This window comes from Diabrotica virgifera, chromosome 7 (genome assembly GCF_917563875.1).
Source record: "Diabrotica virgifera virgifera chromosome 7, PGI_DIABVI_V3a".
NCBI classification, from domain to species: Eukaryota; Metazoa; Arthropoda; class Insecta; order Coleoptera; family Chrysomelidae; genus Diabrotica; species Diabrotica virgifera.
Window position 1 is genome coordinate 2,734,994 of NC_065449.1, and position 26,455 is coordinate 2,761,448.

At 32.6% G+C, this 26,455-nt stretch overlaps 1 protein-coding gene across 1 annotated transcript in view; it reads left to right on the top strand.

Moving 5' to 3' along the window:
- Nucleotides 1-26,455, top strand: part of LOC126888368 (forkhead box protein K1-like) — a 122,702-nt gene that overhangs the window by 65,070 nt on the left and 31,177 nt on the right. The window contains exons 4-6 of the mRNA XM_050656565.1: nt 14,652-14,897; nt 17,344-17,489; nt 24,664-24,947. Of these exons, the coding sequence (XP_050512522.1) occupies nt 14,652-14,897; nt 17,344-17,489; nt 24,664-24,947 (676 nt within the window). The remainder of the gene's footprint in view (nt 1-14,651; nt 14,898-17,343; nt 17,490-24,663; nt 24,948-26,455) is intronic.

The following is a 26,455-nucleotide window of genomic DNA, read 5'->3' on the forward strand; positions in this document are numbered from 1 at the left end:
AAACTGACCATCATCAGTGTAAACCTAGAAATAAGTAAACCACTAAGATTAAAAAGCAAAAGGGTGAAATTTTGACAGTTGAAAAAATTTAGAAAATGTGGTTACTTACGTCCAATGTACCGGGTGTCCCAATAAGAATGGCTCTCGGCTATATCTCAGGAACCGTTTATAGTAGAGCTTTGAAATAAAAAATTTTATAACAAAAGTTGCCTCAGGAAAAGCCTGGAAATTATTTTCATAATTGTGGGACCACCGCTAGAGGGCGTAATTGAATATCAAAAATTAAAAAATCTAAATTTTACAAAATTTTCCTAATGAAGGGGCACTGGAAATCCGATCGTCGTATTCTTCATAAAATTCTACGCATACTTGATTTGACAAGTTTAGGCCTACCTTTGAAAATAAGAGGTGGGGGTGAGTGGGAACCTTGTTATGAAAAACTGGCTGTGAGTCCGGTTCTGCTTAATCAAATTTTGCAAACTTGGTCTTGTTGAAGATAGATCTTTTTCGTCAATGTAAAAGTTATGGTTTCGAACCAACTTACTGAGTAATAGCCAGCTAGAAGGCGTTATTTAATTTTTTTCAGAAATCTAGTGTTCCTTGGAAAATATTAAATACAAACATGCATTTTTAATACCATATTACAAAATTAGACAAAATTAGCAACAGAATATCGAAAACCGCATGTTAATACCTTTTTTCTGTCTCGAGATATCTTACAAAACGTGTAAATTTAAAAACATAACTGTTACTGTCACCGGTAAACGAAATAATTCATTAAAAGTAGTGTGCTATGGAAACAACAAAAAAACATTTTCCAGCTCTCAGCGTATATTAGGTCTTTTCAACGCTTCTCATTTGTTTCGAGCCTCGTTCATATCTCGTATATTAATATTATACACGGATTATACGGCATATGACAGAGGCTCGAAACAAATGAGAAGCGTTGAAAAGCCCTATTACAAAGAAATAAAAACAACTATTTAGTGATGACATAAACGTTCAAATTTTTGCCCATTATTTTCGTTGCAAACATTTACTCTTTCAAGAGTAGATTGAACAGCAGTCTCAATTTCTGCTCTCGATATGCTTTGAATGGCGTCTAGTATTCTCTGGATAATGTATTCTAGAGTAGTGTATGATGGGCAACAATTTGAATATTTAGGTCGTCACTAAGTAGTTCTTTTTGTTCTGTGTTATATTTAATTTTAATAGTATTGCTTCTCTTTATATTGTTGTTTTAATTAATTATATTTTTATACGTTGACATCTGGAAAATGTTATTTTGTTTTTTTCCACAGCACACTACTTTTCATTAACTTAGTTTACCGGTGATAGTAACAGTTATGTATAAAATTTACACGTTTCTCGAGATATCTTGAGATAGAAAAAAGGTATCGACATGCGGTTTTCGCTATTCTATTGCTAATTTAATCTAATTTTATAAAGTATGATTAAAAATGCATACTTGTATTTAATATTTTCCAAAGAAAACTAGATTTCAGAAAAAAATTAAATAACGCCTCCCAGCTGGCTTATTACTTATTAGGATGGTTCAAAATTATCACGCTTACATTGAAGAAAAAGATCTGTCTTCAACAAGACCCAGTTTTCAAAATTTGATTTAGCAGAACCGGACTTACAGCCATTTTTTCATAACAAGGTTCCCACTCACCCCCACCTCTTATTTGCAAAGGTAGAGTTAAACTTGTTAAATCAAATATGCGCAGAATTTGATGAAGAATACAATAATCGGATTTCCAGTGCCCCTTTATTAGGAAAATTTTGTAAAATTTAGATTTTTTTATTTTTGATATTCAATTACGCCCTCTAGCGGTGGACCCACAATTATGAAAATAATTTCCAGGCTTTTCCTGAGGCAACTTTTGTTATAAAATTTTTTATTTCAAAGCTCTACTATAAACGGTTCCTGAGATATGGCCGAGAGCCATTCTTATTGGGACACCCGGTACAAGTAATTGTAACTAGCCACTTCAATAGGTATAAAAACCTGTAAAATACATTATTGTTACATTCTATATTAAAAAGTGGTCGACGTTAAGTCGATGTCTTAAGATTTAAAGATCACATGTGAATGTATTTCATCCTTGCTCGAAAATTGCACAAGGTAAGTACTTGTGTTCAGGTGAGAGGTTACGAACCAATTGATTAGACAGTTTGGTGCCAGAAATGTATGACAAGATGTCAAAGGAAGTTAGGTGAATTTTTCATCTGTCAACCGAAAAAATTTTTAACAAAGAGATTAATATTTAGTTTTAATTGGTATATTGAAAATTGCAGGTATTAAAAAGTTTAATGTGAGTTCTAATTTGAACTTATTAAGGTAATACATTCCTTAGTACAAACTGAATTTAAAAATCAAAAATCTGCTCTAACAATATGTGACGTCATAAACTGTTTTTCAAAATTAAATGAGTGGAAGAATTAAATTTAATTAAGTAAAGTTATGATATTGTGATGAATGGATATTGTTGGAATTGTCTAAAAGTATTTAAAAGGCCAAATATATTGAAAGCATGGTTGGTTGCATATGTTACAGGAAACTAAGGAAACTAATTATTGATAGAATAAGAAAATGCTAATAGTATCTGTAAATTGTGTGAAGTATAGAATGAAACGAGAGCTGAAATCAAAGAGGAAAATATCGTTAAAAGATATGTAAGTGTCTTAGTAGAAAAATAAAAATTTTATTTTCTTTGATTGCAGAAACCTGAATGTAAAAACTTTTTAAGCTGCATATTGAGCTATTGAAAGTTATGATTTGAATATTAGGAATTATTTATAAATGTTAAGATATTGGAGTAAAATTAATTAAAAATTTGTAGCTGAGAATTTATTTTTAAAAAATAAATAAATGAAATTTTGAAATATGGTTGGTTGCATAATATATTGAAGTGGCCAGTTACAATTACTTGTACACTTGACGTAAGTAACCACATTTTCTTAAATTTTTTCAACTGTCAAAATTTCACCCTTTTACTTTTTAATCTTAGTGGTTTACTTATTTCCAGGTTTACACTGATGATGGTCAGTCTGACCGAAAACGTTTTGTACTTCCACTCCTTCGTAGATAAATTTTAAGGATTTTTTTAATAAATTCATATGCCTACATACAACATAAGTGTTTACTTCATTCCACGTTGTTATATTGAAGGTATACAGCCAACTACGGGGTTTATCCCCTTTTTAAAGTCCTATTTCGTTTTGTTCAATAGCTTTATTTTTATCTGGGTCCTTGTTATGACCGTATCTCTATTATTGATAACACGGTTTTTGTTTTATTTATGTTTATTGTTAAACCAAACTGTTCCCCAGTATCACAAATTGTGCTTAGTGCATGCTCATGCAAATTTTCAAAACAATTGGTACAGTACTTTTTATTTTAGAAATTCCCAAAAAAAGTATACGAATTTCGTTCTTTTACACTAGAATAGCCCCTTAATCAACATGGAACTGTCTTTAACGTTGAGCAAAAAAGGTACAACTGCTAGGCAAATATTTCCGCGTAAAATGTGCAGTTCACATGAATTATAACAATACTTGTTTCATATTTTCATCACTATAGAGCAATTTACTTTCGTACTTCTTACGCTGTACACTAGAGTGGAATATTGACTATCGAGTGTCTATCGATAATCGAAAACAGTTGCAAATTTGTGAAATATACTCTATCAACGTAGTAAAATTGAATAAACTTGAATAAATAAAATATATTAGTTGACCCCTTATTAATATTTAAATAGTATAATTATATTAGTAAAATATGGTTGTTGGTTAATTAAATCAAGAAAAGTCTAAATATTGATAAGCAACAAATTATTACTTATTCGATAAGTTCCCGGGTACTAGTAGAATACTTTTTGTTTTATTTATAAGCCTACTATGTATTTGATTTTCATTCCGAAAATAGTAACATTTTCTGTGAGATAACACAAATATTATGCTCCAAGGCAAACAACTAGTAAAACACCAGTGTTAAAATATTTACATTAATCCAGCATTTCGGTATTGTCAAGTGTTTTCTTTACGCTATAGAACAGATTTTTTATTTATTTTTAAAACAAACAAACAAAAAGATGTTACGAAAAGCACCTTCAACCTACAATTCACCGAAAAATTTTTAATATAAATTTAATATAATTTATTTTAATTGATTCAATTATTTAATTAGAAAATGTATTAGATTTTAAAAAGTACTCTACAAGAATAACAAAGTAGCTATCTATCAAAACGGACAATAGAATATGCAACACCCTGTTCAAAATATTCCTCTGGAAAAAAGCATCAAACCGTGGAAAAGAAAATGCGAAGGAATGGGTATACCAGTAAGAAACGACTACCTATATTACCCTAAGTTTTGTTGACGACCAAATAGATAGCACAAGACGAATAGAACATCAGTTTTATTATGAGAAACTGGAATATACTCCATTCTTTCACGGTTTTTGCTCTAAATTTTAAAGAACCGCTTGGATTGACATGAAATTTGACATACGTATAGCTTACATGTCAAAGAAAAAAAGTGATATTGTGCCGATGTGTGCTTTTGCCCTGGGGGTGACTTTCACCCCCTCTTGGGGTGAAAAATATATGTGCAAAATAAGTCCGGAAATGGATAAACTGACTAATTTTAAGTAACTTTTCTTCTATAGAGCTTTTTCGTCAAGTCAACAATTTTCGAGTTATTTGTGAGTGAATATGTTCATTTTTCAACAAAATAACCACATTTTTAGACTGTTTTTCGCAAATAACTCAAAAAGTAAGTATTTTGTCGAAAAAAACGTTCTTAGAAAAAATATAGCCTATAAAAAAGTAAAAAAATGGTGTACGCGTTAGGTCTCTGGATCTCGTAGAACCACAGTTATAGCCAATGCAAAGTAGATTCATATTCACCAAATTTCAAATAGAATATTTCGACGTGAAATATCCAGAAAATTAAGCACTTTTTGGGGAAAACCCATTATAACTTTTTTAAAGTGTTTAAAAAAAGCTTTATTCCTGTTTTTACAAAAAGTTTCTAGCATTAAATTTAAGCAAGTTACGCTCAAAATAAAGTCCCTTTTGTTTTTGCAAAAAAAAATCGGGAAAACTACCCCCTAATTAACAACTTAAATGAAATTAATCGTTACCGCTCCACAAATTATTTTACTCATGTTGTGTTTATATGATCTGTAAGATTCATCGGTTTAAAATGCTTATTTTTGAAAAAATTTGGTTTCAAAGTAAAATTTTTAGAAATTAAATTTTGAAAAATATGCTTTTTTTCAGAATAACTTATAAATTGTTAGAGATACCAAAAATCTCGAAAAACAAAAAAAAGTCAGATTTGCTTTTCTGAATATCATGTATTTTTTTGTTTTTCTGTTAGACAAAAATTGATTAAGATTTGGTGTTTCTAAATTTGCATACATTCGTGATCAGTGACTCGTTCAACCCCTTTTAACTACAGCCCTTTCAATAATAAGGACTTTGAACCTATGAAACTTACAAATCATATAAACAATATATACACGAGTCAAGAAACTTGTGAAGTCGTAACGATTAAGTTCATTTAAGATACTAATTAGGGGGTGATTTTCTCGATTTTTTTTACCAAAACCAAAAGGGACTAACTTTATTTTGAACGTAACTTGTTTAATTTTGATGCTAGAAATTTTTTTTATAAAACAAAAATTAAGCTTTTTTTAAACAATTTAAATAAGTTTTAAAAGTTTTCCTCGAAATGCGCTTCATTTTTGGTTATTTCACGTTAAAGTATTCCATTTGAAATTTGACGAATATGAACCCATTTTTCATTAGCTATAACTCTGCTTCTACTAGGTGTAGAGACGTGATATATACACCACTTTTTAAAATTTTTTACAGGCTATATTTTTGCTGCGAATGTTTTTTCGACAAAATACTTACTATTTGAGTTATTTGCGAAAAACCGTCTAAAAGCGTGGTTATTTTGTTGAAAAAATGAACATATTCACTGCCAAATAACTCGAAAAGTATTGACTTAGTGAAAAAACTCTATAGAACAAAAGTTACTTAAAATTAGCCAATTTATCCATTTCCTGACTTTCTTTGGACGAATATTTTTTCACCCCCAAGAGGGGGTGAAACCACCCCCAGGGCAAAAGCACATATCGGTACAATATCACTTTTTTTCTTTGACTTGTTAGCTATGTGTATGCCAAATTTCATGTCAATCCAAGCGGTTCTTTAAAATTTAGAGGTTTTGCAATATTTTACCGTTAAAGAACGGACTAATAGTAGTGCAGTCACTGAAGGTGGATATGAGCTATTACCTCCGATTTCGTTGAACCTCCATCGATTTGCATAAAAATTGGTGAGTGGTTAGGGGATATCTCAAGGAACAAAGGTGACATGGTGCCAACTTGCGCTTTTACCCTGGGGGTGGATGCCACCCCTCCTCGGGGGTGAAAATTATTTTATTAAAAATAACCCCACAATTCGATAAAGGGACAAATTACAGTAGACTCCCGTAAGTTCGGCCTCGGTTAGTTCGGTCTCCGCTTAGTCCGGTCGGCTCCCTGAGCATTAGTCACACACTTTGCACATCAAAAATAATTAGAAAAGAAAATTCAGAAAAAAACTACTGACTTTTTTTAAGTGTTTAAGAAGCCAAGCCACCAATGTGCAATAATATTTTTAAATTTTATTAGGCCTAGAGTTCACTAAGTATTGTTTTATAGTATTTTTGTAACGGTCTATCTTTTCATATATGTTAAATATATGTCAGAGTATTCCTCTGTGTTGTCTTCTACTTAATGTACAAGTGTTTTGTTTTTGCTAGATCCATACAAACAATAAATGGGCATTTTTTAGATAAGCATCGGTTAGTTCGGCCACTTTTAAGTTCGGCCTAGGGTCCGGTCCCGAGGTGGCCGAAATTACGGGAGTCTACTGTATAAGCAAAATTTGTTATATAAAGTTATTAAAATAATTCAAAACTTTTTGGGTTAATAAAGATCAAAGATTTTAATTTTTCGTGAGAAATAACTCAAAAACTATAAGTTTTTACAAAAAAATTATTATTATCAAAAATGAGGCTAATAAAAAATTAAATAAACTCCTTACTAGAAAAACCTTTCTATGTTAACTAAAAGTAAGTTATAGGTAATTGAATGTATATTTCTTTCGTCGAGTACCCAAATCTAAGTATTCAAGCTTAAGTACCGGCAAAATGATGCATTTTATAACATAAACTTATTATACATTTGTCAAAGTTCATAGAAATATCTATCAAATAAGCCAGTTGATAGCATTAAAATTTATGCACCAAAAATGTTTCAAAATGTATCTTTTAAAAATTTTTCCAAAAAATGTTATTTTTTTTTTTGTAAATAACTCCGTTAATTTTTAAGATGTCAGGTTCACCTAAAAACTAATTAAAAGTTGATTCTAAGAGCTATTAAAAAATGTCGAAATTAGTCTTTTAAACCTCTCACTTTTTAACAATAAAAGGTTAAATGGCCCCGGTTACATGGTTCTCGCAGCAAAATTGAAATTTTAAACCTTTCTATCTCGGTTATTTTTTACTCTACGGAAATAGTAAAATGGGTAAAGTATTTGGAACAGATAAAAACTAAAATTTAGTTATATATCATTTTTTACGTATATTGAGTATTTTTGGAGTTATTATCAAAAGAAAATGAAAAGTACGATAATTTTAAAAATTCTGATTTTTTTAAATTGTATCTTTTTTTCAAACATTTGCATTCTAAACCGGTGAAAATTGTTGAAATCATTAACTATGTTAACCTAAAGAAATTCTTGTGAGGATTACTACAATTTTAATTTTTGTGGAAATGGCGTATGTTATATTTTCCACTTTTTCCTAAAAAAATCGAAATGGTTCTCGTATTTTCATCATAACTTGCTTAATTTTGATGCTATTAACTTCTACTGGAGCTCATTTGATAGGTACTCCGAAGTACTTTGACAAGTACTTAACAAGTATATTTTGTAAGATGCATCGTTTTCCCTTTATGTAAGCTTGAATACTTCGATTTGAGTACTCGTCGAAAAAAATATACATTCAATTACCCATAACTCACTTTGAAATAACATTAGTTAGTTCTTTAAGTGGGGAGTGTATTAAATTTTTTATTATCTTTAATTTTGGTAATAATAGTTTTTTTTACAAAAGCTTATAGTTTTTGAGTAATACGTGAAAAACAGCTTTAAAACATGCATTTTTTTAAGAAAAAATAAAAATTTTGATATTTAATAACTCAAAAAGTATTGATTTATGTTAATAACTTTATATAACAAATTTTGCTTAGAAGTTGTACCTCTATCGATTTCTGGTATTTTTTTTATTAAAAGAAAATTCACCCCCGAGAAGGGGTGACATCCACTCCCAGGGTAAAATCGCAAGTTGGCATCATGCCACCTTTGTTCCTTGAAGTATCTTCTAACTACTCACCAATTTTCACGAAAATCGATGAAGGTTCAACGACATCGGAGGTGAAAACCTTCAGTGACTCCACTATAGGAATATACTAAGAATGAGATGGAAATAAACCTAAAGTAAACTGAATACCTAACAACGGAGAATACAGAATTAACACAGGTGCAATAGACGATGGTAAACAAATCAAAGCAACAGACAAGTACAATTATTTAGGTTTCATAATATCAAGCAACAACTGAAGAAGATATAAAAAATAGACTAGGACAAACAAGAGACTGCATACGAAAATTTAACCCGGTACTGTGGGATAAGAACATCAGTATAAAAAACAAAAAGAAGAATATGTTTATATAACACAATGACAAGAAGTATCCTCACTTGTGGGTGTGAAAATTGGATAATAAAAAATAAGAAAACCAAAATAAAAAAAGGAGCAACAGAGATATAATTCCTAAGAGATAGAATAAATAACATAAAGATTAAATAGAACATAGAGATTAACCTGGTACGAACATGTCAGAAGAGCAGACCAAAAAGTTGGATAAACAGAATAACAGACTGGAGCCCTATAGGAAAAAGGAAGAGAGGCAGACCCCGAGGATCTTTCAGAGATGTAGTGGTTGAAGCAATAGAAAGAAGAAATCTTCAGGAAGGGGACTGGCAAAACAAAAAAAAACTGGAGAGATCGATTGAGTGAAGGAATACAGTAAAAACTGTGGAAATTCTTATTTTTCCTTGGATACTTTTTAGTATCCGAAAATGTTCTATTTGTTTGGAATATAACAAACTGTTCTTTTAAAATGTGCCACAAAAATGCCTCAAGAACGACCTTAAAGAAAGGGTCATTATATACATATAGTACTAACGCGGCGTTTTAGACCCATAACTTGACATTCTCCATCCTTTACGGTCCTTAGTTTTTCCTTTCCACTCGCTCAATTCTTTGTCTTTAAGGTCTCTGCTTCAACTAACCATCTATTTCTTGGTCGACCTACTCTTCTGTTGTTACCTCTGTCTGCATTTACTAATATTTTAGGTATTTTTTCTTCTTTCATTATTTCTAAATGTCCCAACTATCTGAATTTTGATGCTCTTACTACTTCTGATAACGCAGGTTCTTTAAAAAGATTCATGATGTCGACATTGGTTCTTCTTCTACATATCTCCCTCTCTTTAACACCTCCAAAAATTCTTCTCAATATTTTCTTTTCCCATACATTATTTTTTTTCTTGTTTTTGATTTAACACCCATGTTTCGCTTGCATAGAGGACTGCTAGGTCTCAAAACTGTTTTGTATAATGTATTTTGCTATCTCTTACTACCCATCTAGACACATATTAAACAGGGTTGTAGACAGGGGTCCCCCTGCTTTATATAATTAAAGCGGTTATCGAAAATGGCAAAGAGAGCTGAAACGTTTAAGCAATAATAAAGAGTTTTATTTATAACAGATCGACAAAACCCAGGAATTCAAAAAGTTTCTATTTAAAATTTCACGGTCAGGAAAAACAAACAATAAATATTTTATATAGGTATTTTATACTGAATGTAAAATTTATTAGTTTCCCATAATGTATTATGGGATTTGCACACTATAAACTTTATTGTGTGTGTTTATAAGTTAAAATGTAACCAGAGCGGTATTAAAAATATTTTTTTTTATTTTTGTAGTAAAAAATACTGCGTAATTCAGCTTGCCAAAAATAAATGCGTTAAGTTACGCATATGGATAATAAATTTAAGATTTATTTTGCGATCATATAATAAAATAATACGATTTTGTTGAGTTATCGTGTCGACAATATTTTACTTTACAACAGTAAACTTTATGGATAATTTGGTCTTGAAATTTGCGATATTTATGTATTATTTACGATATATTCAAATACATTTTATAAATTGCATGCCAAATATACCTTATGAGGAAAGGAATATTTTGACGCCTGTCAAAATTATCAATTTATTTTTAATGTAATCATTTTTTTCGAATCCTGAGAAAACTAATAAGTATTTTTGAAAAATTTAAACGCAGAATAAAAGACCGAGGGCCGAAAGTCCCTTAGAATGAATAAAAAGTTTCTTTTCAATGAGATATGTGAAATTAAAAATCACATCAAATTTTCTCTTAGTTTTTCACCCCTGTAACTTACTAAAATAAACATTATAGAAGTTTTCAGGGACTTTCAGCCCTCGGTAATAACGTAATCTTTCAGTCTGCGTTTAAATTTTTCAAAAATACTTATCAGTTTTCTCAGGATTCGGAAAAAATGAATCCCATTTAAATAGCATTGAAGCCGAAAGTTCGTACTCATCCCCTTAATAAAATATTGTTCTGAAGCTATTTTCTTGTGGCATCTTAATGTAATTTACTATTTTTATTGGGAATAAGCAACAATTTTACTTTAAAATAATATGAGAAATAAAATGAGCAAAATAACAATTCACTATCACAAAATAGTAGTAAAAAGTAAACGAAACTCAAACATTAAAAAACTAGAATTGGAACGGAAACACATTATGACGACAACAGAACGAAAAATGGACAAGGCAATGATACAAAAGGACATGAGAACAAGCAAGATTAGCAAAAAGAAAGAAAGTAAGAAGGGTAATACAAAAAAGAAAAAATTAGAAGGTGGTGTTATAAGAATAGCTTCATGGAATATAAGAACATTACTTAGAGTAGGAAAACTGGAAGAAATAACATCAGTTCTGATACAGTACAACATAGAAATAGCAGCATTACAGGAAATTCGATGGAAAGGGAAAGGACAAATAGATCAAAAGAATGGTACCTTTATATACTCAGGGGAAGAAAAGCAAGGGCAACATGGAGTAGGATTCATAGTAACTGGAAATATGAAAGACAAAATAATGGAAGTCAGACTAATAAACAAAAGAATAGCCTACCTAAGGATTGAAGCTAAACCGACAAACATATCCCTACTAAATGTTTATGCACCGACAGAAAATGCGAAAGAGGAGGAAAAAGATTATTTCTACGACACTATGGAAGAAGAGCTAGAAAAAATACCAAAAGAAGATGTGATATTAATATTGGGCGATTTTAATGCACAAATAGGAAAGGAGGATTATATACAGCAAATAGCGGGCAAACATACAATACATGAGAAAACGAATGACAACGGGCACAGAATATGCAACATGGCGACAGGAAACAATATGTCTATCAGCAGTACAATGTTCAAGCATCCAAGAAAACACAAAGTCACATGGGTTTCTCCAGACCAAAAAACAGAGTCACAAATAGACCACATATTAATATCGAAAAGAAGACAATCAAGTATAATGGATGTGAGAAGCTACAGAGGTGCATGCGGAGATTCAGACCATTTCCTGGTGGTAGCAAAGCTGAGACAAAAGATGAAAGTAATGAGAAGGCAGAAAGAGAGGAATAAGAGGTGGAATATCGAAAAATTGAATGAAGCAAAAGAGATACAAAAGTATGGAGATGAAATAGGTAAAAGAATTGCCGCACTGAATAAGGATAGAGATGATATCGAAGAAATATGGGGGGATATTAAAAAAGCAATCAACCACACGGCGGAGACTACACTAGGGACGAAGCAAATCACAAAAAAGAAGGATTGGTTCAATACAGAATGTAAAGAATCAGTTGAAGAAAAAGTAAAAGCACGAAATCAGTGGATGCGGACACATAAAATTGAGCATAGAGACATGTACGAACAAAAACGAAAGGAAAGCAACAAAATAATAAGACAACATAAGAGAAAATTCATGGAACGTCAGTTAGAGGAAATTGAGGCGGAAAGTAAGACTCAAAACACCAAGAAATTCTACACAAAAATCAGAGAACAGAATAGAGGTTTCAAACCAAAAGTAAGTGGAGTTAAAAATAAACAAGGGCAAATAGTAACACAAGATCAACCATATATGGAAGTCTGGATGGAACACTTCAAGGAGTTATTGGCAGAAAATCAAACAGAAGAGATTACAGAAATGGAGGAAGAGTGGGAAAATAATGGAACGAATGAGCCAACACTCGAAGAAGTAATCGAAATAATTAAAAATAACAAAAACGGAAGAGCACCCGGGAAAGATAACATAAACAGCGAACTCATAAAATTAGGAGGAGAACCGTTGCATAGGGAAATACACAAACTGATAGTAAACATCTGGAAAGAAGAGAAAATGCCAAAAGAATGGCAAACAGGGCAAATAATAACGATACATAAAAAAGTAAACCAACAAGAATGTCAAAATTACAGGGGAATAACATTACTGAGTACAGTATATAAGGTGTTGTCAACCATAATACAAAGAAGATTACAGGAAGCAACAGACAATAAGATAGGGCAATATCAATGTGGATTCAGGAAAGGAAAATCCACAATAGATGCGATATACATACTAAAACAAATAATGGAGAAGGCGAACGAATCTAACATAAACTTAGAAATACTTTTCGTAGATTTTAGACAAGCTTTTGATTCCATCAAACGAAAGCAACTATTGGAAATACTAAAAACGCTACAGGTACCTCTTAAATTAAGAAAACTTATAAAAATGACGATGAGTCATACCAGAGTGAGTGTGAAAACGCAAATAGGGGAAACAGAAGAGTTCGAAACAAACAAAGGAGTGAGGCAGGGTGATAGTTTGTCCACAACATTATTCAACATGGCAATAGAATATATTACCAGAAAAATGAACAAAGGAACACTCAGAAATAGAGGAGGTCAAATTGTAGCATATGCCGATGACGTCGTGATAATGGCAAAGAGAAGAGATATATTAACGCAAATGGTAGAGGAACTCATTCAAGAAGGAAAAACAGTGGGTTTGAGTATTAACGAAAACAAAACAAAAATGTTAAGATTGGGAAAAAAACCTACCAATAGTGAGGTCAAAGTGGGAAGATACAAATTTGAAGAAGTAAGTAAATATAAGTATCTAGGAGTCATGCTGTCAAATGATGGAACAAGAGAAAACGAAATAAAAGAGAAATCATTGGCAATAAATAGAGCATTCCAAGCCAACAAAAAAATGATAAAAAGCAAGATATTAACAAAAACAACAAAATTAAGGCTCTATGAAACATTAATTAGACCGACATTAATGTATGGAGCAGAAGTGATGACAATGACCAAGACAGACGAAGAAAATTTGAGAAGAACTGAGAGAAAAATAATTCGGGCAATATTAGGACCAATAAAAACAGCAGAAGGTGAATACAGGAGTCGAAGAAATAATGAAATAAATGAGGAATTGAAGGGGCAAGATATAGTCAGGAGAATAAAGAGACAAAGATTGAGATGGCTTGGGCATGTATGGAGAGCAGGAGAAGAGGCGATAGTAAACATAGTAACAAAGTGGTCTCCGGCCGGTAGGAGACGAAGAGGAAGACCGAGGTCCAAATGGCTGGAAGAGGTGAAGCGAGATCTAGAGGACATGGGAATTAGAAATGCAGAAGAAAGAGCAAGAGACAGAAGGAGCTGGAACCGGATATGTAATGCAGTCTAAGAAAAGAAGAATGGAGGACTGATCCACCTCGAAAACATGGATCTAGAGAGCCTGTGAAGGCGGCGCTACCCCCACGGGGGTGTTTTAGCCACTATATATATATATATATATATATATATATATATATATATATATATATATATATATATATATATATCACAAAATAGGCAAAAATCTTCAGGTAAAATATTCAAATAAGTTAAATAAATATCGTATCAAACATACCAACTATTGATAAAGTTATTAACATAAACAATATGAAAACTGTCTTACTACACTCTTTGACAACCATCTACTAAGTCCTCTCTTTAATGGATTAGCTGTGCTGGAAATAAAAAACACGCTATTAAATTTAAATATGCAAAATGAACAAAAAATTACTGTCTAGTTAATCCACATTGGTTTAAACATGAAGCTACAGACTGCACAACAAAATAATCAAATACGCACTGAACTGAAATCTATTCAACTAACGGGATATTTTCGGTACTTTCTTTGATGGATTACTTACTGTATTTGCAAACAAAAACCACCGACAACTTTAGTCAAAACATCGGAGAGGGTGGTTCTAACGGTACAAGAGAGTTCAAGCAGTAGATTTATAAAAAGATTTATTAGAGGTATTACAAATCTCAATTATATGTAACCAAAATATTGAAGATTTTATGGCAGTGCTTAATTTTTCTATTTCTGTTTTAGATGCCTTCCGTCGTGGTAAGCGAAGTACCATACGGAGCAAGCAGTAGCAGTAAAGATGATTCGAAGCCGCCATACTCGTATGCGCAGCTTATAGTACAAGCAATAGCAAGTGCACCCGATAAGCAGCTTACCTTATCTGGAATATATAGTTATATAACAAAGCACTATCCTTACTATCGTACGGCCGACAAGGGTTGGCAAAACTCAATTAGACATAACCTTAGTCTTAACAGATATTTTATTAAGGTGAGTTCAAATTTATATAATTATCAGTGTAATGAAAAAATTATCTATATTCGTCTTCTTCTTCTTATACTTGTTGTAGATATATGTCGATCTGTTAATTGCGATGTTGAAGTATTTCTTGAGAGGTAGACTGCCGGCTATCTCTCCATGTTTTTTGGTGGTCTCACCAGTGGCTACTGGCTTTTTTTATTATTTATTAATTTAACAATGCACCTAATCCTAAGACTAACCAGCATTTTACATTTAACTTAATCTACTACTGTATTGTCCTAGGTATTCCCAACGGTTCACCTTAGAATTTAATAATAATTATTGTTGCACACATCACTGTTGTGCCTATTTTCATTGCCCGAATTTAAACTGACACGGACATTTATAGATTTATCACTATCACACCAGTTCAAAAGGTTTGGTGCGTTTGAGCCTGCGGACTAGGTCTTGATTATCTAAAAGTTCTAACACTTCCCTGTTTGTATGGTTGTGGATTCGTTTTTCGTGACCCTTAACAATCTTTTTTATTTCTTCTTTGATTGTTGCTATACGAAGTTCCCGATGTAGGTCTTTGTTGCGGATATACCTTGGAGCGTTGACTATGTTTCTTAGTATTCGGTTTTGGACTCTTTGAAGGCAAGCATAGTTACTCTCACTAGTACAGCCCCATAACTGTAAACCATAGGACCATACTGGTTGGAGCATTTGTTTGTAAACTAATACTTTCTTTGTGATTGTAAGTTGTGAGCTTCTACCTAATAACCAATATAACTTCTTGTACTTCAGTTTTAGTTCTTCAGTTTTCTTTCTGATATGTTCCTGCCACTTTAATTTGCTATCCAAATGTAGCCCTAGATATTTAACTGTTTTCTTGTACGGAACGATTTTATTGTTTATTCTAACTGGGTGACTATTTATTTTTTTGTAAGTGAAATCGATATGGGCAGATTTCCCTTCATTGATTTTTATGCGCCATTTATTATTCCAAGTGTTTATTTTGTTCACTGCATTTTGGAGGTGTCTAGTAGTTTCTTCGAATGTTTCACCGACTGCTAGTATTGCAGTGTCATCTGCAAATGTTGCCAGTTTAATATTTTCTGTAACAGGTATATCACAAGTATATAATAAATATAGTATGGGTCCTAGAACACTGTCCTGTGGGATTCCTGCTTAAGCCCTGGGGTTTTCCTTCTAGCGCAATTCTTGGTAGTATGTGCTCCTTCATTCTTTTTACATGACTGAACCATTCTCTTCATCTTTTTCTACCCCATTTTACTACATCTTGCACGCTACATTGTTCCTGGATGATGTTGTTTCATATTCTATCCCTTCTTGTCTTCCCTTCAATTGCTCTTAGTGTCTTCATTTCGGCTGTTCGTAGCATGCTTTTGGTTTTATTGGTGTCTTCTCTCGATTCAATACCATAGGTCATAACAGGTCTGATGCAAGTTTTATAAATTTAAACTTTGCTGTCCATTTCCATATATGGGTTATTCCACACCACATCTTTCAAACATCCGGACATGACTGCGGCCTTGTTTATTTGCCCTCTTAGGTCTCTGGCTGGGTCATGATACCTTGATAAATCAACACCTAGATATTTGAACTGGTTTAGCTGTTCTATGGGTTTCCCCGTTACCACGAGCTTGCATCTAATTGGATATTTCGCAATGGTTCTGGCCCCACGTTGGGCGCCAGTGAAACAAGTAAGCGATGGACTACCCCAGCTAATTGAAATAATATTCGAAAATATTACCTCGATTATGCAAAATAGCCATCGCTACACCCTTAGCTTAGCTCAGTATCTCAAGATGTGTGTTCGTCTTGTCCTAATCTTAGAAATGAACTATGAAAATTCGGAATGAAGCAAACAAAACAATATTTTAACCAATCATGTTTATTGTTCATAAAAATATAATAAAAATGTGACTTATTAATTGCATTAACAAATATATTCAAATTCTTGCCTTAAACTAACAATTTGTAGATTATACTTATGGCTTTTGGTATCCGATGGTAACTTCTTGATGTCGAATGGTACCGCTGTAAACTTCTTGTAGGCCTGGGCGGATGTTCGGCCCTAGGATGATTTGAATAAAAATGATTTAATTTTCACTTTACATGCCGTTTTAAGAAATAATTTTCCCTTCCATTTTGTGTCTTCGGGTAGGGATGAAGTGGCACTGTCATTTAAAACGACATTTGAAATGACGACCAAGTACTTGAAGTTAATTAGTTAATCCCAAATTTTATTCAAGGTCGGTCTCGAGACTCGACTATAAATAAGGGCATGAGTCCACTGTGACCGAGTCTGTATCCTAGTTGTAGCGATTCCACATCTTCTATTATTTCATCCATCAGCATATTGAATAGAAATGGGCTGAGGCTGTCTGTAAATAAATTAAAGATAAAATCATTGCGATCGCATTTCTGAAATGATTTTTAATAATTTTAGGTACCGAGAAGTCAAGAAGAACCAGGTAAAGGTTCGTTTTGGAGAATTGATCCTCAGTCTGAATCGAAATTAATTGAACAGGCATTTAGAAGAAGGAGACAGCGAGGCGTCTCGTGTTTCCGAGCACCATTTGGTTTAAGTTCCAGGTAATTATCGTTTATTATATGTTCATAAAATTTTTAGATATTTTTATCACCCGTCAAAGTGGCCACAATTTTTTTAAGCGTAGCTACTATACTGGCGTTGCATTACTTTTTCTCTATAGTAAAATACTCAGGCAATCGCCACGAAACTAGCGTCACGAAATAGTTGGGAGAATTCATTTACGCTACGAGGTTGTCCGTTATACCACATGTAATTTTTTTCAATTTTATATAAATCTATAACAAAAATATTAGGTAACTAATATTGATTTTATGTACTTTCGTGTGTATAGTCTAAGAGCTAGAGCCGAAAAAATCATCTTCATAAGTAATATGGAGTTTGGCATGTGAAATGTGTCTATTGTATATTGATAATTATGACCCCTTTCAGGCTGACACATCAGTGGATACAGGAAGTAGCAATAAGGGATGAAAGGGGAAAGTTAGTGTAGTCTTTAAAGGTTTTCACCTCCTATTTTGTTAAAGCTCCACCGATTTGAATGCAAATTGGTGGCTAGTTATAGCATAAATAGAAATGATTTGGCGCCAACTTGCACTTTTACCCTGGGGGTGAATACCACCCCTTCTCTGGGGTGAAAACAATTTATTGTACCCATTATTGGACACCCCCAGTTTCTGGACATATTCAGTTTATATTGATAGAAAAAATTCAATTAAATATCGAAATAATATAAAAATAATATTTTACTAACATACCATTAATTAATATGTTCTTTTTATCATCCGTAACTTCACGCATATGCTCTTAAATAGACAAAACTTTGATATTTAATAACTCAAAAAGTATTGATTTATTTTAATAACATGATATAACAAATTTTACTTAAAATTTGTCCCTCTATCGATTTGTGGGGCTATTTTTAATAAAATTGTTTTCACCCGCGGGAAGGGGTGTTATTCACCACCGGGGTAAAAGTGCAAGTTGGCACCTCCTCCTCCTTCTCAGTCGTTTCCTCATTGCTGAGTGTCGTGATTCCCTATAATACGAGCAACTATTTCTTTCCATCGGCTTCTGTCCTGAGCTTCCCTCGTGGATTCAGAGAATGTTTTTCCACTGGCTTTCTGTACTTGATCCGTCCATCGAGTAGGTGAGCGACCTCTACTTCTGCGCCCTTCAACGTTTCCCGAAATTATAAGTCTCTCAAGATTATCATCACTTCTTCTTGCAATATGGCCGAAAAATTTTAAGACGGTGGAGAGGTAAATAGAGGAAAGTCGAGTCTGAATATTAAGCTCTTGGAGGATTGAGTGATTTGTTCTGTGTTCCGTCCATGAGATCCGAAGCATTCTTCTCCAGCACCACATTTCAAAGGCGTCAATCCTTTTTCTGTCGTCCGATTTCATGGTCCATGTTTCGGATCCGTAAAATCTTATTTTGGTGTTCTTCGACAAGGAGCGATCTTTCCAGATTTTCGATAATCGACTCATAGCGTTTTTGGCCATGCCTATTCTCCTACGTATTTCTGTTTCACAAGATCCTGTATTACTGATGTAGGATCCTAGATAATTGAACTCGTTAACCACTTGAAACTGGTCTAAGGCTCCTGTTGTCTGAAGTGAATTTGAATAATCTACTATTGTCCTTTTCATAATCATTTTTCAGTGCGTAACAAATGATAGGAAAAAGGGTAAGTCCGTGATAATACACATTTATGACATTTATTCTAAGATGACATTTTAGTTAAATCTGACAGTTGTCACATTTTATTTTCAATTTGGAATAAAAACAAATCAAATGTGTTTCTTGCATTTATAAAATGGTATTTTCTTTGATTTGTATAGTCTTATAAATTATACAGATTATATTTGTAATATTATTATCTAATTAAAAATAAATTATTTTTTTATTATGGCGCCATCTATCGACAACTAGAATAACTAGAATAAATGTTATAAATGTCACCGACGAAATGTAATCACCGACGTGCCTTTTTTTCTGTCACATACAATTTAATGCGTTAGAAAGAAATCGAAAAACTGTGACGCACTGAAAGATGATCATGAGAAAAAGAATATCATAATTTTTGTTTTTTGTTTATTGATCTTGAGACCACATCTATTGCTTTCGGCTTCCACTAGCTGCAGCAGGCTGGACATTTCTTCTTCGGAGGCAGTTATTAATGTTGTATCATCTGCATATCTGAGATTTGAGATCTTATACCGCCATTCCATTTGTCGAGTACTTTTCTCATTATATATTCCCCATAGAAATTAAAAAGACTTGGAGATAGAATACATCCTTGTCGGACTCCTCTACCTATTTTAAAAGGATCGGACTTATGGTTTTCAATTCTTATTCTGGTTTCACTGTTCTCATATAGGCTTTTCACCAGAGCTGACAGATAATCAGGAACCCTCATCTCATGTACTGAGCCAACTTCCACAAAACTGTGGAAGTTGGCACCAAATCAGTTTTATTTCTTGAGGTATGCTCTAACTAGTCACCAATTTTCATGCAAATCGATGGATGTTTAACAAAATAGGAGGTGAAAACCTTTAATTACTGCACTAACTTTCCCCTTTCATCCCGTATTGCTACTTCCTGTATCCACTGAGGTGTCAGCCTGAAAGGGGTCATAATTGTCAATATACAATGGACACATTTCGCAGAAAAAACTCGATATTACTTATGACGATGATTTTTCGGCTCTAGATCTCCGTCTAGTACAAGAAATTGTTAAAATAAATCAATAAACTTTGTAAATCGATGATTGTAAAAAAACGTAGAATAAAAAATAAATAAATAATAAAATTGGTTTATTGAATTTTAGAAACATTTAAATTTTGAAAATACCGAAAATATACTGTACCACTTTTTTTTGCTTCTTACCAAGCTTCTGCCAATTATTGCTATAATTTTTCCAAACAGATTTAATGACGCTATTAAACCTTATCAAACAATCTGGCTTTCAAATCAAGGTTGTCAGATATATTTTCTAAAATTTCCATGTTTTTCTGGTGCTCTTAGAAACATAGTATGGAAATATTTTTTAAATAAATAAATAAATTTAAATCTATAAATGCATTAGTAGGTATTAAAGTAGGAGTTGTTCACCATTTCTGAAAAAAATACTATATAAATAAAAAATTAATTAAAAACAAATCGATACCTCAGTTTCATAGGGACATGAGTAAAAATTTAGAATTTTGAGAAAATCACAATCAATGGTTTAATTCTACTTTTACATGAAATTTATTAGTCTCTTCCACACCGGTCCTAATACTATATATAGTTGTTACACTCTCATACATGTCTCTCACAATCTTTACATATTCACCAGGGGCTCCTTTGTTATTTAATGACCACAGAACTTCTCGAGAAGAAAGCATATGAGAGAAGTCTCATATGCTTTCTCAAGATCAATGAATACCATATGAGCGTTTGCTTCTTTATTCTTGTATTTTTCCATCAACTGTCTTATAATGAAAATTGCATCTGCTGTTGATCTGCCTTGCATAAAGTCAGACTGATTATTGGATATTTTGGTTTCTTTACATATCCGTCTATAGTCGGTTCGCTAAACTCAGACACAACCGGCTAGTGATTTTAGTAAGTAATTTTGCCAATTTGGTAAAATTGGCAAAGAAATAATTACTAAATAGTTAATAATTACTAAATTCCGGATTATAAGCATGACAGAAAGGTCAAAATAAGCACTTATATAAGCAAAAACTAAGCAAAGTTTTTATGAAATAAGCAAGGTTTAAGAAAAAAAAAACGTGTAATTAAGCATGGATATAATGATATAAATATGAATAAAAGACATTAACATTAAATTACATTTTAAGAGAGGATATATATAACGGGCCAAGTGACAAAAAATCAATATTTTTGTTTTTTCCATTATAATGGATGAGAAAAGTGACAGTTGCATTGGAAACAGCTCTAAATAAATTCAACAGGTAGCGTCCGCCGTTAAGTATTGATAAACTCATTTTTCTCGATTGTGTAGGTATTTTTGTCACTTGGCCCGTTATATATCTCCACTTTTCATTTATTTTTAATTATCGTATTATTAACAATAAATAAAAAAATTACCAAAGTGTTACGCCGTAATATAATAAAAAAAAAATCGAAAAATGATTAACATATAATATATTTTTTATTCATGGCCATTAGCATAAAAACAATTAACAATATGTTTTTCAAAATTTTCGTGTAAAAAGCTATGTCTTCTATCTGTATATGTACATATATTTATACGTAGAAAAAGTTCTTTCAACATCTGCAGATGTGATTGGTGCGTATTTAAATTTAGACAAATGTACCGGTACTATTTTACAACAATATAATAAATTTGGGCTGTCTGCAGACAAATATTAGTTTATTACATGACAGGTATAACGATGGGCTTTCCCGTTTATCTTCTAAGCCTAGGGGATTAAAATTCTTATGGTTTATTGAATTATTAGAGTTTTATAGCTCTGTATACTTCATAGAATTTTGCTTAAGACAGGAAGTAACATGAAATTTCACTATAGTTTATCGTAAGAAGTAAAATAAACAAAGATAAGCAACATATCTTTAAAACAAGCATTTTTACTAAAAATCCTAATTATAAGCAAAAAAAAAACAAAAAAAAGCAAAATTCTTATAATCCGGACTTTAATAATTACTAAATAGTTAGTAATTTTGCCAATTTTGGCAAAATTGGCCAAAAATAAAAAAGAATGTGTGTGTACTTTGTACGCACGTAAGAAGTTATACTTCTATTATAATATAATTTCAATGAAATAAATATACCTACTTAACAGTTACAATACAAAAAATTAACAATAATTACCAAAAATGAACCAAAACTTAACAATGCTAAATATTAAAAAAAAAAAGAAAAAAATATGAATCGTCCGGGATTTGAACCCGCAATCTCGCGATTTTTTGATCTCTGGTCCAATGCTCTACCAACAAGGCCATCAAGCCGCATGCTAGTTACCTTTCAGATATACATAATTATACATCACGGTGACAAGTGAAATATAAAAATAGATGTTTTATTATTTTACGCCCAAGGAAGACAAATCCAAAGACACAAAATTATAATAAAAAACCTTTTAAACCACCTTTTTCAAATTGCGCAAGTTGTATTATTAATATTAATGTTAATAAATGAAATATAAATATTTTGACGTTTCACAATTTGACACTTTCAACTTCACTTTTAACTGCAGTGCCTTAAAAATTTTAAAGCACTAGTGCCTTAAAGTAGCATTTTTAACGCTCCTATGGAGTCCTAAAAATTGCATTTTTAACACGTTTGTAGAAAAATATATTTAAAAACACTAATATATTCTTTGCACACCTTTTCTGGACTAATACATACATAAATTAAAACATTTTGAAGTTTAACTTCAAAAATATAATATGAAAACTATTTAAAAAGGCAGTATAACTATTAACTAACCTTTGTTGTTTCTCTTCCCACAAATTTTAAAACGCAACAACCATACATAACCAAACCGTCAACCGTCCAAACCACAGCTGCGCTACAGCTGCCATATTGGATAATTTTTGACATGTCATTTGAACATCCAATCAGAACATAGTTATAATGCGCATGCGCCCGGATCGTAGGTTTTAACTTATAAAAATTCACCCTCATATCGCGCGTAAAGAAGTATAACTTCAAAAATAACCAACTAAAATCACTAGCCATTTGTGTCTGAATTTAGCGAACCGACTATATCAATTACTTTCTTCCATATTTTCATAGTGTGGCTAAGTAGTTTTATGGTCCTGTAGTTAGTACATTGTTGTATATCTTTCTTGTTTTTGTAAACAGGTACTAACATACTGCCTCTTCATTCGTCTGGTATTTGTCCTCCAACTTCCATAATTCTATTAAATAAACCTGTTAGTCAATTTGTTCCTGTCTCTCCTAAACTTGTGCTCTCCACACTTCCTCAGTATAATATCATCTGGTCCAACTGCTTTTCCTTTATTTATTTTTTGAACTGAACCACTTCCTCGTTTGTTTTTTTATTCATGTAAAAAAAGTCACTTGGCGTGAAAGAAGAAGTAGCCACGTAACAGAATGTTACACTGCTTTGAAATCAATTTAATAAACAGGAACTCGTTTACAATAACTTATAACTTTTACAAAACAAATATTTATATGAAATGAGTGAAAAATAATTTCGACCACGAATTAAGTAATCTGTTAACCGAGGTACATAGTACCAAGCGGTGCCGCTAGGAGAACATTCCAATAATGCGTCGCAGATTACTTATATGAAACGTGGTCATTTTGTACTCTAATACAGAGTATAGTATGACAAGAAAGAAAATAATCGTTTCGTTTTGATTCAATTCGAGTCTCTTGCCATCTGACACCTGATGTTTCGGAATCTATTCCTTGTCAAAGAGGCTTTGCAATAAGACTGAATTTGACCATAACGAAACGAAGAAGATGGTACAAATATTAAAATATTTGCACCGGAGTATGGTTAGACTATCCTCTAACGGGGAACGATGAAATGAGTGGAACATAACTTCGACAGCATATTAAGTATGATACAATTGATCAAAATAATGGCATAACCCAGAAATCCAAAGTGAAAGTTATCCTCCAACACCAAATTGTTCTATATGGTCCACATAATGTTCAGAAAATAGTCACACCACTTTGAGCGTCGGGTTTAGGGTTGGGGGGAGACGCCTGGCGGCGCCGCTGGTGTACCTCGGTTAACAGGTTAGGGACCGTTCAAGTATTACGTAACGCGGGGGGGGGGGAGGGGGATTCAAAAATCTTCAAAAATTGCGTTACGCATTAGTTAAACGCCCATTAGAGTGCGTTACGTAGGGGGGAGGGGGGGTCAAAAATCTTCAAAAATCGCGTTACGTAATACTTGAACGCTCCCTTACTTGATTCGTGGTCGAAATTATTTGTCACTCATTTCATCGTTCCCCATTAGAGGATAGTCTAACCATACTCCGGTGCAAATATTTTAATATTTGTACCATCTTCTTCGTTTCGTTATGGTCAAATTCAGTCTTATTGCAAAGCCTCTTTGACAAGGAATAGATTCCGAAACATCAGGTGTCAGACGATGGCAAGAGATTCGAATTGGATCAAAACGAAACGATTATTTTCTTTCTTGAAATATTTATATGTACACATTCTTACATCTATACTAATAATATGTTGTAACATTTCAGAAGTGCCCCTGCTTCTCCTTCACACGTTAGCATGTCGGACATAATGACGCCAGAGTGTTTATCGAGAGAAGGTTCCCCTACGATGGAGCACCTCGTCGACATCAGTCAGTCTGCACCAGGAAGTCCCGGTAATCCGGTGACCGCATACGCTGGCTCTGGAGGTATGATAGGTCATCAACAAATGTCGGCATTGGTAGGTGCCACTAAGGCTAGATTATTGTTGCCTCATCCTGTTGACAATATTACAGAAGTTACTACTTCCAATGGGCAAGAATATAGAGAAGGTATTTGTTGATTCGCACTTAAATTTTAATACTAAACATATTAACCTGTGATCGGCACTGCTTCAGAATTACTCGAAATCGGTACAGTGTTAGCTTTAATCTAACATACTAATGTCGCCTATTTATGTTATCTTGGTATTTAGCTCTATTTTTTATATTTTATATTCTTTTCTTAGCAGATTCCGATAATAAAATGCAGAAACTAATGAATATATGGGTAGAATAAATTAAAGAACTAAAAATGAAAATAAGCGGGGTAAAACTAATATAATTGATGGATTCGACCGTTACTTGATGGAAGTTCATTTTATCTAACAATAAAACACTGAAAACGTTTGTTTTCTATACTTCCACAAAATTTATTATAACTATGTGACTACAGCTGTTTCGGCAGAGTGCCTTTCTCAAGTGATTTAGTTTACTATGGGTTTGCCTTTTTAAAGTCTTTAACTGAACAGGTTGAGGAGTGGGAGATGTTTGTCTCGAGTTGGTCATTCAGAATTATATCTGTATTTTTCAATTTATTAATTTCCATTGATTCTAATAAAGATAGTTTAAGGCCTTTATTTTGAATATGCAGAATTTGAAACTGTTCAATAAAAGAATGATTATGATCTACAAGGTGAAGTGCGTATGTAGAAGTGTCTGTTTTTCTATTGTTGAAAGCCCTTTTATGTTCTGCTATCCGTTTGTCAAAGGTTCTGTCAGTTTGACCGATGTAAGTTTTCGGACAGTCACCACAAGTTAGTTTGTAAACACCACTCTGTAGTTGTTTTCTCTTTCGGCTCTTATTGTTCTTAATATATTTGCTTAAGTTGTTGTTAGTTCTGAAAGCTGGTGTTATTCCTTTCTTTTTTATGTATCTGGCTATTTTTGTTGTTATCTTGCCAGTATATGTGATAGAGCAGAAGGTACTGGGTTCTTTCTGTGGTGGTGGATAGACTAATTTCAGGGCTTTCTTATGGAGTTTTTGGTTTAAAATTTTGTTAACTGTTCGTTATAGCCATTGTTTACTGCTATTTGTTTAATGGTGTTCAGTTCTATCTCGAAGTTATTTTTTGACATGGGAATTTCTGTCAGTCTGTGTATCATGCTATGGTAGGCTGCTAATTTGAGTTGTGTAGGATGGGATGATGAATCAGCTTTCAGAACTAACAACAACTTAAGCAAATATATTAAGAACTATAAGAGCCGAAAGAGAAAACAACTACAGAGTGGTGTTTACAAACTAACTTGTGGTGACTGTCTGCAAACTTACATCAGTCAAACTGGCAGAACCTTTGACAAACGGATAGCAGAACACAAAAGGGCTTTCAACAATAGAAAAACAGACACTTCTACATACGCACTTCACCTTCTAGATCATAATCATTCTTTTAATGAAGAGTTTCAAATTCTGCATATTCAAAATAAAGGCCTTAAGCTATCTTGATTAGAATCTATGGAAATTAATAAATTGAAAAATACAGATATAATTCTGAATAACCAACTCGAGACAAACAGCTCCC